This window comes from Microchirus variegatus (assembly GCF_963457635.1).
Source record: "Microchirus variegatus genome assembly, chromosome: 13".
In the NCBI taxonomy this organism is placed as follows: Eukaryota; Metazoa; Chordata; class Actinopteri; order Pleuronectiformes; family Soleidae; genus Microchirus; species Microchirus variegatus.
Genome location: NC_139814.1, coordinates 18,273,459 through 18,287,804, shown reverse-complemented (window position 1 = coordinate 18,287,804; position 14,346 = coordinate 18,273,459). Strand labels below are relative to the sequence as shown.

Genomic DNA, 14,346 nt, shown 5'->3' with positions numbered 1-14,346 from the left:
TCTGTATTTTATTCTCAACCTCTAAGGTTCCTCCTCACGGGGCATATTTTTGTGTAAACAGTTGCCATGCTGCGTTACACTGTCAATCATGCATTGTCTTCCATGACTTCATACATGGCAGATGTCGCGAGTGCAGCTGCATCGGCGGCGCCGCGATTAGCTCGTCTCTGCAGCTGCTGCGTCCACATGCTCGTCTCTCCGACACTTTATTATTTCTTTCCTTCCTTTGCGCTTTATCTCGAACGTATTACAACTTCACTTCAGAGACTGTGTTCCTCTGTCTTTTGCATCTGCGTGCTGAATACATATTCCCTTCATAGACTGCATTTAAAAATGGACATACTTTTTGAAACCTTGAGATTTGCAATTTCATCAGCAGTACCATGTACGATTTTTGCAACCAGAAAAGGATTTGTAACCAGGCTACTATTGGACTATACCAACTGTTGGTAACACTTTTCAACACATATTCACCATTGACTAGGTGATTATTAACAAGGAGCATACTAGCCCTTAATGCGTAAAAAATTAACCACATATTAACACCTTATGTAAATTTGTTGGGCGTCTCCGGCCCAAGACGAACAAAAAATCCTCTTGACACCATGACCTCAACTCAACAGGAAGTCGGCCATCTTGGATTTGGCGTATATCTTGGCATTTCGCAAGTTTCCTAACTGAGCTTGCTAGTCTGAGGGCGTTTATCCTAGGAAGATGAAAAATGGCGTCAAATTGTACTAGACCCATTCAAGATCAAACGTTATCAGAATCTTTTGCATATTCAAAAGGGTGGGGCCACGGCAGCCATCGGAAATTTTGGCGAAATTCGATGACTCGCCGCGAAACACGAAATGTGCTATAACTTTGGAGCAGAGTCGAAGAAAAAATCCTCTTGACACCATGACCTCAACGCAACAGGAAGTCGGCCATCTTGGATTAGGCGTATATCTTGGCATTTAAGGTTATGTATAATAAGGTGTTAATACGTGCTTAATAATTACTAATAAAGGGATAGTGTACTACTTATACATGTTAGTAAGCGCCCAATTAATGGTGAATAAGTGTTCCCTAATCTAAAGTGTTACCCAACTGTCTTATCACACTAGTGTCCTTATGTGCCATTGTCCTTTTTCTTCTAAATGTCAACATGTTTCCTAAAATCGACATCATGCGCTATTGAAGAAGACTCGATGCTATTGCTACTGAGAACTTTGATTCCTCAGGAGAAAGTCCTTCTCATATCTCACCGTCTACCCCACTTTAAGCAGTGTTATTCCATTGCCATATAAAAAATACAAACTTAAGTGACAAAAAGCCTCTCTTTATGTCGCAGCATTGGCTTTATTTTGTGACAAATGGTTTCCACGGTATATGCAAAGGTGCAGTATTTCCCTTCCCTTAGAAAGAGGGGATGACAACTTGAGGACACCCTGACAAAATAAAGCACCAGTCACAGATTAGCATGAAAGATGATCACAGAAGAGATGAGCTTCATACTTTCTCCTTATCCACTGTCCTTTTTTTCCCAGTCACCATGCAGGTATGAGAGGGGATGAGGCGGAAAGGGAGGATAAAGGAATGCAAGTAGATGATGTAAAGGATGGATCGTGTGATGAATGGCAAGGCTCCTTGTTCCAAACGTTTGTGTGTGTGTGTGTTGTAAGAATGGCTTTACTTTTAGCTAGTGTATGTGTGTGTGAAGGGTGTGTGTGTGTGTGTGGGGAGGGGGGGTTCATTGATGGACGAGGAGCATCCTTTGCCATTTCAGCAGTGGAAGAGCTTAAAGCATCCAGGCCCCAGGGACGGGCCATGTCACGGTGTCCCATCCCGGTGACATATGGACCTGCCATGACAAACACCTAAGTTCTGCTGTTGTGGGCTTGGAGATGGGGGGGGGGGGAGAAGAGGTGAGGAACAATGGGATCTAATATCATGTGTGATGGCAGAAGCCAGGCTCCTTGCAAGACCCCTCTTTTTTTTAAGACATAAACTAAATGTTGCTATGTTCCCCTGTAAATCTGGCAGAATGATTTTGTGTTATTATTCTGACGTATGAAAGTCTGTGCAGGAGAGGGAATTAACGGAGAGTAATGCGAGGTCTTCTCACAAATTTTGTTGGAAATTGTTTCTCTCAAGCTTTGTGTGTGTGCATGCGTGGGTGGGTGTGTCTTGTGTTTCTCTTTCTGTATCTCACTTCGTCGTACTGTTTAGAATTTAGCCTGTGGGGGTAAATGGAATAGGTTGTGATAAATGTGTTTTAAAGCACACAGTGTGAAGAAGAACAAAAACACAGTTTGTTTTCATGCACTGTGCAAAGCTTAAAAAAAAAAAAGAGGTTTAGTTTTTTTTATTCATGTGAGGTTACCTTGCTGTATTGTTTTTAAGAGACATTAATTTGCATGCATTTAGTTGTTTTGTCTGCTCGAAGATTCCAGGTTTATCAGAACTGCTCGAGAGGAAAAGCAGTTCTGACTAAAAAAATCCAATTTGATTTTCAAGTGTATTATTCTCAATGAATGTCGCCGCCTCGATACTTAGTATAAAATACTATAGATGTGTTTTACTCTTGATGTTCAGTGGTGACACATAAACTCACACTGTGGACATAAAAAGGGTATTGATGAGTCTTAGTCATGTCAGAAAAAAAAAAGGGAAAGAAAGAAAAATATATTTGCCACATCAGTGCTCCCGGCATAGCCCTGTTCTGGGGTTTGCACCAGTAATGGCACTATTAGACTTAATTTACTGCCAAAACTAATAACCTGGAATGGAGAGGGGGGGTTAAAATATCACGTACATGCACAACCACACGCACGCACACACACACACACTCAAATATAAAGTATATACGTGGATATACTTGCTCACTGTCTCGGTGCTAATGCAATGAAATCATTAATTAGATTATCTCGGTTACTTTACCATCTTCTTTTATTCTTTCTCACTGCAGATATTTTGACTTCTCATAGTGGAAAAAGCACAGGTATAAATGGCAACATTCCATTTAGTCATTGCCAGTTAAACACATGGCAATATGCCAGCATGTACAATTTCAGAGCCCTGGCGGCAGCAGCAGCAGCAGCAGCACCAAATTTCACCGCAATGCAACCGGTGTCAATACTGTTGGTTACATGTGTGGTTGAAAAAATAAAGTGATCGTGTCTAACCATAATCCAGCTTTACTCAAAGTGATCTGTACCCACACACAAAACAGTTTTCCAGAAACATGGCACTGTAGTACATATGCCAGACCTGAATGTGGTGCTGTAACGCTGCCACAGAAATGCACCAAATACAGAGAAGAAGAAGAAGAAGATGTGGGGCATCATTTATGTATTATCACACTGTTTACACAATCCAAACAATAAGATGAAGATGATGACAGCAAATGATATGATACAGAACTTCTGCAGATTCTCCTAAACTACTTTTTGTGTCTACAGTGCCTAAGACCCTTAGGGACCCTTAGACCCTAAGACCTGATATTAACTTATCTTGAGTGAGCCTATCAAGTACATATTAGGTCCAAATGTAATTAAGACCAGTTTTTTAATTTCAGTATTACATTTATTTGCAACGATTGTCACAAGAGCTACAAGAAGAATATTCAAATCCTATTTCATGTTGCAGCGGTGTTAGTAGAGCTTTGATTGACTTTCTTTCTCTCTCTCACACACACACACAGACACAGACTCACAACCACATCAACTCTCACACACTGTTCATTCATTTGTCCAAGTGTCACAAACACAACACATCCTGTCCCTGTTTCAAAGTAAAAGCACTGCAGCATTTCAGTTTCTTTTTCTCCCTTTTTCTAAATTGTGAACATTTCTGAAGAGTCCTCATATTTAGTTCAGCACGGAGGAGTATTTTCGACTATTTCAAAGGATATTTTATGATTTTAAATCACAGCAGTGGCTCCGCAGTAGGCGAACAGAGGAATTCACACCCGCTATGAACGTTGCGGCAGATCAGTGCGAACCGCTGCCATGCGCTGCATGTGAAACTGGCCTTACTCCCGGTGGCGAGTATGTTAATCAGTACTTATGTTTATGTTAATCAGGTGGTGAAGGGAAGGCAGGGTGGTAAAGACGGTGGCCTTGGCTGGTCAAAATAAAAGCTCTGGAAAAAGTGGAACCTGTAAGTGACAAGTCAGTCTGTCATCAGAGTTTTGCATGAGTGCCAGAGGGAAGAGTACCTGAGCAGTAACTGGATATGTTAAACACTCATCCACCACTGTGTCATTTAGGCCAGAATAGTCAGTGACTGTGCAGCACCTGCTGTGAAATCAATGAATGACATGCAGCTGCAGTCTTATGTCGATGATAACAGTTTTGCTCATGTTTTGCACTTCAATAATGCTGACGCTGGATTCTAAGGTTGAAAGTACTTCTTTTTTTTCCCTCATTTATTTTTAGCCTGGCAGCTGATGTCACAATGCAAAGTGGTTACAATGCACTGTGAAACGTTTTGGTTGATTGTGTCCGCTGCTGAACACGGGGAGAAAAAAAATGGACATTCATTAAAAGGCCATTACCTATAAATATATTTCGTCCAGCTGGCCAATTTTCAATGTAAAAAATGGCAAATTGCAGTAGGGAGGGGTGCAGCATTTCCTTTGTTTTTCACCTCCTACCTCCCTCATCAATGGATAGAATCTTCAATATGAAACCATAAAGTGAGAATTCATATCCAGGCCATTATATACAATTTAAAGACCCACTTATGTGCTAAGGTTACTTACTGACGGACTTACAGTTCATGTTATGTGACACACAACCGTTTGCAGTTTATTTACCAGTCAGTGACTCCCACAGCTCAAACTCTGGAATGTACTGCTGCGTAAAATGACTGATCTGTCCTTGCTTGACTTTGCTGTGAGGAGGCTTTAACTTACTGAGGTAGAAAGAGGCAAAAAGCAAACAAAATGATTTGGTCAATTCAATATAAATATAACATCGGCAGTACATACCAGCTTGTGACACCGGGAAATAAAAAAAAGTGAAGGACAACTGGGTTATTTTGATTTCTCGAATAGGACAATAACACATGATTATGTAGCTGGAGACGTCTGATAGGGAGTTAGATCGGGAGTTTTGGCAAGGTGCCACTGAGCTGTGTCACTGTACAGGAGCCAGTCGCTCTTCTCTGGGCTTGAGCCCGGTCCCTGTGGAGAGACTGAGTTTCATCCAAAGTCCAGCACATGCTCTGGCCAGCTCCCTCACCGTATGGGGGGGGGGGGACTACAAACTAGATAAAAGGGTGCACATGTGTTTGAGATTCAACAAGAACCAAACACCCCGTCGTACATGGTTATTTGGCCATTGTTCTGTTTTTGGGTCACCCACTGTGCGCCATTAAGGAGAACAGAAGCGACAATTATGTGCCGTTCATTTAAAAGGGAAAAGCAGCTGAAGCAAGAGGTTCAGGATTGAGAGATTGGCTGAACCTCTTTTGTACTCGATTTGCATATATTAACACACGATTAGACAATGTGCTGTTCATAGTGACCTCACTCATTGGCAGAGTACCTTTGAAGTCGGCCATTACTTGTTTTTCATACAGCACTGGCCATAAGTATGTGGACAAATGGAGTTTACACTCAAATGTAGAGCTGAAACGATGAATCGATTATTCATCGAATACTAAATTAATCACCAACTATTTTGATAATCGATAATCAGTTTGAAGCTTTGATTAAAACCAGATTTCTGATTGTTTTAGCTTCTTAAATGTGAATATTTTCTTGGTTTCTTTGCTCCACATAAACAAAGAAATCATTAAAACTGAATCATTTTGGTTTGTGGACAAAACAAGTCTTTTAAGAACATCATCATTTCCAGCTTTGACAAACACTGATCATATTTTTTTTAACATTTTCTTACATTTTATGGACCAAACGATTCATCGATTTATCGAGAAAATAATCGACAGATTAATTGATTACGAAAATAATCGTTACAGCTCTACTCAAATGCCAAGTATCGCCTTTGAGCATTTTTGCTTTTGAGCATTTGAGCATGTTCACGTCAAACAAAATGCATCACGTTGAGCATATTGTGAGGTATCCTTTGCAGGTAATGACTGTCTGAAGCCTTTCACCCACAGACGTCAGCAGACACATTGTGTCTACCCATGTGATGCACTCCGAGTCCTTTACTGCAGAGTGTTGTGAGGTCTTGCTGTTCTCACTTTAGGCCTTCACCCCCAGAAACACTGCACTGTCAGACTGAGATTTACGTGACTGACGCTTTCAGTGGAAAATGATCCACCTCTTCACTCTGAAGAGCTCTTCGGTTGCTTGGGGGTTAGATTCTTCTCTTACTCGTTGAAAGAAAAAAGGTTTCCATTGTGTTTTGGCAGATTTGATTGAATGTGAGCTCTGAGAACTCACGCCGACCTCTGTCCGTTCGTTCTGTTGCTTCTGTCGGCAGAGAAACCATCTGCAATGATTTAACATTGGCAACTGCACAACAAACCAAAGTCACAATAGAATCATCGCCACGTTTGACAGATGGTAAGATTATATAAAGTATATTAATAGAAGTGAGATGATAAAAGATAATGCAACGTGATTAAAGGTGTTGGCTTTGGGTAATGACTCCCTTTTCTCCTCTTTCCATTTTAATAGTTGCCACTTGATAGCAATGTCTATTTCCACCATGCAGTTACCTTGTTACCTTTGAATCTGCAACCTTGCGTATCTATTTTTAGGGCCACATAATCTTGAGGTCATACTCAGTACGTCTTCTTTTGACAAATGACAAAGAAACATGTCTGTCTGGAGAGCTTTGTTGATTCAAAAGTGTTTTTCTTCTCCTTAACTTTCTGCTCATTCTCTTCTACACTGTACTTAACTGTTGACTTGGATTTGAGCTTCATCACTTTGAGCTTCCGTGATTTGCATTGTCATTCCTCAGTGGGAGTTACTTTTACCAGCTCTACCAACAGCTCTGAGTTAAACGTGAGACAAATTTAGCCACCAAGCATCCAGGGAAAATCAAAAACCTGGATATGTCCTTTTTTTTGTTTGTTTTTTTATGTACTTTGTGACGCAGTACCACAGACTCAACCACAAATTGCCTCATGAACTGTCCCTTCTCCCTTCTCTCCCTCTCCAGCTCTGCCCAGCTACACTTGTGGTAATCCTGGACAGCTGCTCAATGGCCACCAGCAGGGCTCCACGTTCAACATCGGGGACAAAATCCGCTACAGCTGCAGCCCGGGCTACGTGTTGGAGGGTCACACCACTCTTTCCTGCCTTGCCACTTCGACTGGTACTGCTGCCTGGGATTTCCCTCTTCCCTATTGCAGAGGTATGTAGGCGGGTTATTGGACATCAGTGTATGTATATAGAAACATGGTGGCACGCGATGGTGGCCTTCGGAAAGGAACACCCTTGCCTGAAGTACACGCATAAACGCTCTTTATTTTCAAGTGCAAGCAAACCTTCTTATTAAACAATCATTTTCCCTGTAAAGCACATTTTATGCTACAGGTATAGAATATTCAATATCTCCTCATAACCTCTCCTGAATGTTACACAACTGATCTTTCAATTCATTGAAAATAACTGGTTATTTGAAAGAACTCTCAGCTGACTCTCAAAACCTTAAAGCAGGATATTGCGCATGAAAACTTTGCATGATTATGAAATGAAGCTTTTTGCTTCATTTTGCTTGATGCTTTTTTTGTTTTTTGTCATACACACACCCATATATAATTGCATTTGCCATCACATGACCTGACAAGAGTTTCTGTGGTTCAACTGATATCTTATCCGCTCACTGTTTGCAAGCTCCCCTGCTGCAACGACACCTGCCATTGTGTGTTGTCTGACTCAACATGACATCGTTTCTTCGTTGTTTTTTAAAATAGTCCACCATGGGCAAACGGTTGTATTTAATTTGACACAATTTTAATTTGCGTACAAGTGTTTTTTTTGTTTTTTTTTTTGTACGTCATTGCATGTCCGTGTGGCCAAAGCTTTGTGTCAGTGTGCCTGCTGAGCGGAGCGTTGAGACACTGTACCATCTGCAACAATGCTGGGAGTCAGGAAGCCCACATAGGAGCACACATGGCAGGGCACCATGTGCCAGCACAATCCCCGCCTACTCCATCACACGCTGACATGTGCACATGCCTGTACTCTAGATCGAGACGGTAAATCATCATGCGTGCGCGTCTCGTCCTGCGTTCTCCACAATTCCCCCACCCTCTACCGTATAAGTTTCCAGATCCAGTCGAACAATGTGCTCTTATCCCCAATACTCAGCAGTTTCAGACTCCCCGTCTTTGCCTACGAGGCTCGTTCCTGAAATAGAAAAACTGCCACCTTTTCAGCACAGATTACATGCCAAAAAAATGTTGGAGACTGACAGTTTCCCCCCGAGAATAACTGAGATCTCGGAGTGCGATCACAATCAATGTGGACACTTGAGTGCCGCTTTATATTGCACAAGTGTATTGTTATTGCCCAACCAATTATAGAGTCTACCTATATGCAAAAGAGCCAAACTTGTGCTGCACTTTGGGAGCCAGGGAGAACATTTTGGCACATTCACAATTCTGGACATAGGGGAAGGCAAGTGTGCCAGTACTCTGCTGATACTGATGATGCAGATGGTTTTACAGTTTATGGATAATATCCACACATTGACTCTCTTACCTGGAACTGCATCACTTTTCTTCAGTACAGTTTAATGTCTGTTGTACTGTTTTGCCACTCCAACACTCCTTTGTTTGCACTTTCAAAGAAAGAAAATTATACCTTTTTTTTTTAAACCCCACATCTTTTCAGAAAAAAATGCCTTACTGCTGACAACTTCTAAATGACACCAACTATTTCCTACATTTTTGTGACATTTATCTGTCCTATTTAAAATAGTTTTTCAGTATTACTGTGGGCATATGTGCTGTAGAAAAAAATGATCCACAACAAATGTAAATGTTTTCATAGCTGAGGAATCAAAGTGGCTTCTTACACTTAATGGAGGACCATGACATCCTAAGTGACTGCCTGTGAATGGATGCTGTATTATATAGCAGCGGGGAAGCATCTTTCTGTCATCAACTGACTGAAAGGGGGAAAATAAAATGTGAAAATGTTTCTGCACACATTGAATCCAGCATATATTTGGTATAATGTGGTCCATGTTTCCATTTTCAGCTTTTCCATTGCAGTAGAGTGCCTTTATTGGCCAGCAGCAGGCACAATATGTAGAGAACGAAGGTGAAGGGTAGAGTTAGGAGAGAGTCAGATATTTCCCTTCAAGTGTGAAGGAACAGCCTTGTGTAGAATATCAATTCGCTTTCTCATCCTTTCTTCTGTCTGCCGTACACTTCCTGTCACTCCCACTGCAACGATCACCTGTCACCCCTCTCGCCATCGCTCTCCTTCTTCATTGTCTAACCTCCCTCTGCACTTTTCTCTCGCCCATGCCCGCTTGTCACCTGTCATCCTCTTCATCTCCTTCTTCTCACCCTTCTGTTGTGGTTTCACTTCTATTCAAGTTCACACCTCACAGGTTCCCGCTCGCCCGTACCTTCCCTTGGCCTCCCTCAGGGGGGGGTTGCCGAGGTGACAGGTAGGATGGATGATAGACGGAGCCTGGCACCTTTTGAGCCCCCCCCCCCCCCTCCCTCCACTTCATGAAACACCTCACTAGCTCACCGTTAATGGCTCTTGCACACAGAAACTTCTTTAAAGTGATCAAGTTTGTATTTTGCCATATAAAAGTAGAGAGTGTTAAAAAGAGTAACGGCCTCAACTGTTACATTTTTCAGTATCCTTTCCCTGGGGTACCAGAGTAATGGTATGGTAAGGTACGGGTGGAGCTAGACCCAGTACAGTCAGCCGATTGGGCTTGACGTCTTGTTGAGACAAACGGCCACAAACCGTTGAAATACAAGCCTGACCGAGGGCTTTACCATTCCAAACCGTACCGTACAGTACCCAACTGAAACACGCCTTATGGGAAAATGATACTACTTCTCACTTGTAAACATTTTTCCTAGATTATATTCTCAATCAAGAATGCATTACTAAACTAACCCTAACACAAGCCCAAAGGTCCAAGGGACCCTGAAGCCCAAACCTTTTTGCTACTATCCCAATATCTACGCCGTTCGACCTGAAGCCAAACAACACTCAGGCTATGTCATCCACCCCCGACGTTTTGGCGTTGCCCTCAGTCAATTTGAGAAGGTTTAGTTATGCGACATGTCTGATCGGGCCCCTTAATAATATTTTATGAACTGCCTCAATCCCTAGTTTAAGGTATTCTTCGGTCGCACATGATTTCAATCTTGTAAACCATGTTCCCATTTAAAGAAAAATAGATGACAACGCATGGCACATACGAGTAGATACAAGTGTGACTGACAACTGTGATCATTCAATCAATAGATTTCAGATTGACACAAATTCCGCTCAAGAATCGCAGAAACACTATCGATGCAGGATCACAGAGAGCTGTGATGAGCATGTCAGAAGATAGCAGAAGAATTATTTGGGCAAGACATTAAACGCGTGCCTTATTATTTAATGGTCTCCTTAAAGTTCTCTTGAGAAGGGGAGGGTTGCTTTGATTAACAAAATTATGCATTAATCAGAGTTTAATCACCCCCCCATGTTGCATTAGGTTTGCGTCATGCTCCCTCCACTGCACCCCGCTGATGGTGAAAGCAGAGCAGAGCATTTTGAGTTGGTATGACTGGCCTGTGGCAAAACATTCAGATGGAGGAACAATATGCTGTAAGTCACTGCACATTCTCAAGCTCCTGAATTGGACAATCTGTCTCTCGGGGTGATGGCAAAGCAGAAATTGTGCCCAGGAAAAATTGTTCCTCGACAGACTCACCTTACAAAGTTCCCAGTATATGCAATAGAGTCAAGGCAAACTATAGCCCATATGCAATAGTTTGCCTTGACTCTTCTTTCTGGATCATAATGTCTGCGTCATCACTGTTATCAGACATCCAGGTATATCTCTCTGCACCATATCTCACATGGTTTTAACTTCAGTTTAATTTATATATTTTTTTTATATTATTTGAAATATTTAATTAAGGTCATTTCTATGTAAAACTATATGACTAAATTATCTTTATTCATAAGTGTTCTGCAGTTAGCTATTCTCCACAGCAGTGACTTCCTAATATAATAATGATATAGGGAAATTACAATTTCATGGTCCCACGGTGGGCTGTGAAGGTACTGCAGGTGGGACCGTGAGACGTCATCAAAGGAAGTTTCATAATTGAGATTCAAATAACGATAAAATAATAATGAATGATTGACTGAGTTATTCAGAATTTCACATCATATTTTTGTGAACAGTTGCTCTACAATTATTAACTCCTTGCTCTCAGTTTGAATACATTTTTCTGCTTTTGCAGATGTTTTTTTGTTTGAAATCTTGTCCCTAACATGCAAAACTCTTTGCTAGTTTATTAGAACCAAAGAAAGACAGATTTTGGTTTGACGACTTCACTCTTCAAGCTTTGACCTGTAACTGCACTGATGCTGCAGTTTGTCTAATTAGCCTTTTTATTTACGACAGTCTTGCTCTCCAACTGTTTCTATTTGTCTGTGCGTCTTCAATTACCGCTGCACCACCGGGCTGTGATTGTATTTGTTTTTACCTTTGACAAAGCCCTTCTCTGTTCTGTCCCCCCCCCCCCCTGCAGCCGATGATGGGTGTGGAGGCACCCTGCGAGGCCAGAGTGGGGTGATCACCACTCCCAATTATCCCGGCGAGTACAACAACAATGCAGACTGTACCTGGACAGTGCTGGCCGAGCCAGGAGACACCATTGCCCTGGTGTTTTCTGACTTTCAGCTGGAGGACGATTATGACCTGCTGGAGGTTAGCGGCACTGATGGATCCTCACAGTGGTGAGTACCTACTCTACCTGCCTTTTGGTTTTTTTTTGGGGGGGGGGGTTGGTCAAGGAAGGAAAGGGGAGTTCACTGGTACGTCAACCACACTGCACATGTTCACATAATAACTTATGCAACCAGCAGGTTAATTGCCTGAAGATGTTGAAGAAGCTGATGAGGATTTGTTGTATTAAGGGTTCACGTTTCCTGGTGCTGCTAACATTGCAGTTGCACCGGGGGGACTATTCTGTCAAGCTCTGAAATACACTGCACTCCTCAGCCGTCATATATTTGGTGTTCCGTAGGGTGTTTCCTCAAGCATTGTCTGTGTCTATTTTGGTAAAGCTGTGACTGCTTTTGACTCACCATTTGCTCTTGCTCTGAGTCTATATGACTCATGTCACATGACTCTCTTCACTTCGACACGGCTTCAGGTACCTTAATTTGGCACTCATCATTTGGTACTTTCCGGTTCTAACATAATTCCGTCAGTACCAGCAAAAGTACCGAGATAGGTACCCATCCCTAGTTGTTGAAGTATGACTGGAAGTGTGTGGGTGTGAGGCTTAGGGAGACTAGGTGTCGACCTCAGCTGTCTGAAATATTGCTTGGGAATAACGGGGGAATAACCAGTTTGGACTCAAACATCACAGAACTGGTTGCGCATTATTTGATATGAAGTCCAAAGGCTTTTCCTATTAGGCTGTCTATCGTGTTAAGGTTTAATTTGAACACTCAATCTTGGTCATTTGCTCGTTCTGTCAATTACTCGCTCTCACACAAACACACATGCTCAGCTCTAATGATGAAGAGCTAGGATGTCCTGGCGTCAATGTGGGTCTCTCACCATCTGTAGCAGCTCCTCCTCTCTCTGACAACTCTCTCGGCTTAGGAAGTAATTAGTGAGCTCAATTACCACCGCCAGCAGCATAGTGTCATTTTACCCTCACTCACTCTCTCACACACACACACATTGTGGAGCCCATATGGACACAAATGGACATGTGCACATTAAGTTTTCACACTTTCAGCAACACTTCTATGCATTTGTGCCGGCACTTATAGAACTTGCTCAAACAGATGCCTCCAGACACTCTACTCCCACAATATTCAATCACTCTCTGACCACGAAATGCTAATGTTAGCGGAAAACTGGAAATGGTAATGGTATTTCTATAGCACTTTTCTAGTCTTAATGACAACTCAAAGCACTTAATGCTAGTGCAGTGTGCAAATAGTACATGGTAATAGTGCTGGTTTGTAAACTGTTGGAACTTGGTTGTTTGTTTTTTTATATTTGTTGGTTTGACTTAAATGCGAAAATGTGGAATGTTTGGTTGGAACTGGATTTATAAAAGACAACAAAGAAGACCATAGGCTGTTGGGGGGAAAGGCACAAGGGGTTGCACTGGAATAGCAATTAAACCCTTCAATATCAACTGTTGACAACATAGATCAGAATAAAGTCATCATCTCAAAGTGAGATGGCCCCTTTAACATTAACTAATTCACTCTGTAGATACTTCCTGAGAAGAACTGGATTGGACTAGTGTTCTTAAAATTGGAGAGTTATGCCTTGATATTAAACTCTCTTTGAATGTCTCCTTGGCTGAGACTGAGGGTTGGACGCCCAGCAACGGCAGCGTGACTATGCTGCTTTTACACATTTTTACAATGTCATCAGCTTCTTGTTCCAGACTTTGATTTGCTCTCCGTTGGTGTGTTTGGCGTCCAAAGCTTTGCTGGCTCTGTCATCTTTGTGGCGAGTTTTTGCCACTGGGCACTTATGGCAGGACACCTGTGGGCATAGCTGCAGTATCTTAAAGCAGCGAGGGAAATCAGCGAAGTGAAAAGTGACTTCAAAGATGGAAGAAGGGCTATTGGCAAGCTTTGCCGGACACCAGTCACAGTTGATCATGCACATTGCTGGGGAAAAACGGCTGCACAGGGGACAGGGGGACACAGTGCAGACATGCTGGCTTGCCTCTGTTGTTTCATTTTTTTGAGTTTTATTTTTGACTTGAAATGGCCCAAAATATGAAAGCACACCAGCCTCTTTTCAACACAGTCACTGTCTTTCTAAGTTGTCTAAGTAGCTGGGTATGCTATAACTTTAGAGCGAGTAGGGAGCAGTGGGGTGGACAAAAAGGAATGATGCAGTCAATCAGTGAGGAAGAGAAGACTCTTAGGAAAGAGGTGGAGAGGAGGGCAGGACCTTTGGCATAGATGGATGGTTGCTCGGTTTATAGCCGTCCAATTGGTGGATAATTAGAGAGGTTAGGTGGAGAGCCAGGATGGTGGTGACCTAAAACTCTAGTCTTTCTTTTTCTCCTCGCAACATGAAATCAGGCTCTTTTGTGATTTAGTCACTCTGGTCTCTGCAGGGACAAATCACTATTATACTTTAAGGCCTTATAACTAACTGTGAAAATGGCTCTTGATTTTCTTTGAAGGATCAC

At 42.1% G+C, this 14,346-nt stretch overlaps 1 protein-coding gene across 1 annotated transcript in view; it reads left to right on the top strand.

Moving 5' to 3' along the window:
• The window catches only part of csmd2 (CUB and Sushi multiple domains 2), a gene marked incomplete at both ends in the record, with an annotated part of 204,926 nt that overhangs the window by 54,344 nt on the left and 136,236 nt on the right, over positions 1-14,346 (top strand). The window contains 2 exons of the mRNA XM_083900294.1: positions 7,125-7,319; positions 11,695-11,902. Coding sequence (XP_083756420.1) covers positions 7,125-7,319; positions 11,695-11,902 — 403 coding nt within the window. The remainder of the gene's footprint in view (positions 1-7,124; positions 7,320-11,694; positions 11,903-14,346) is intronic.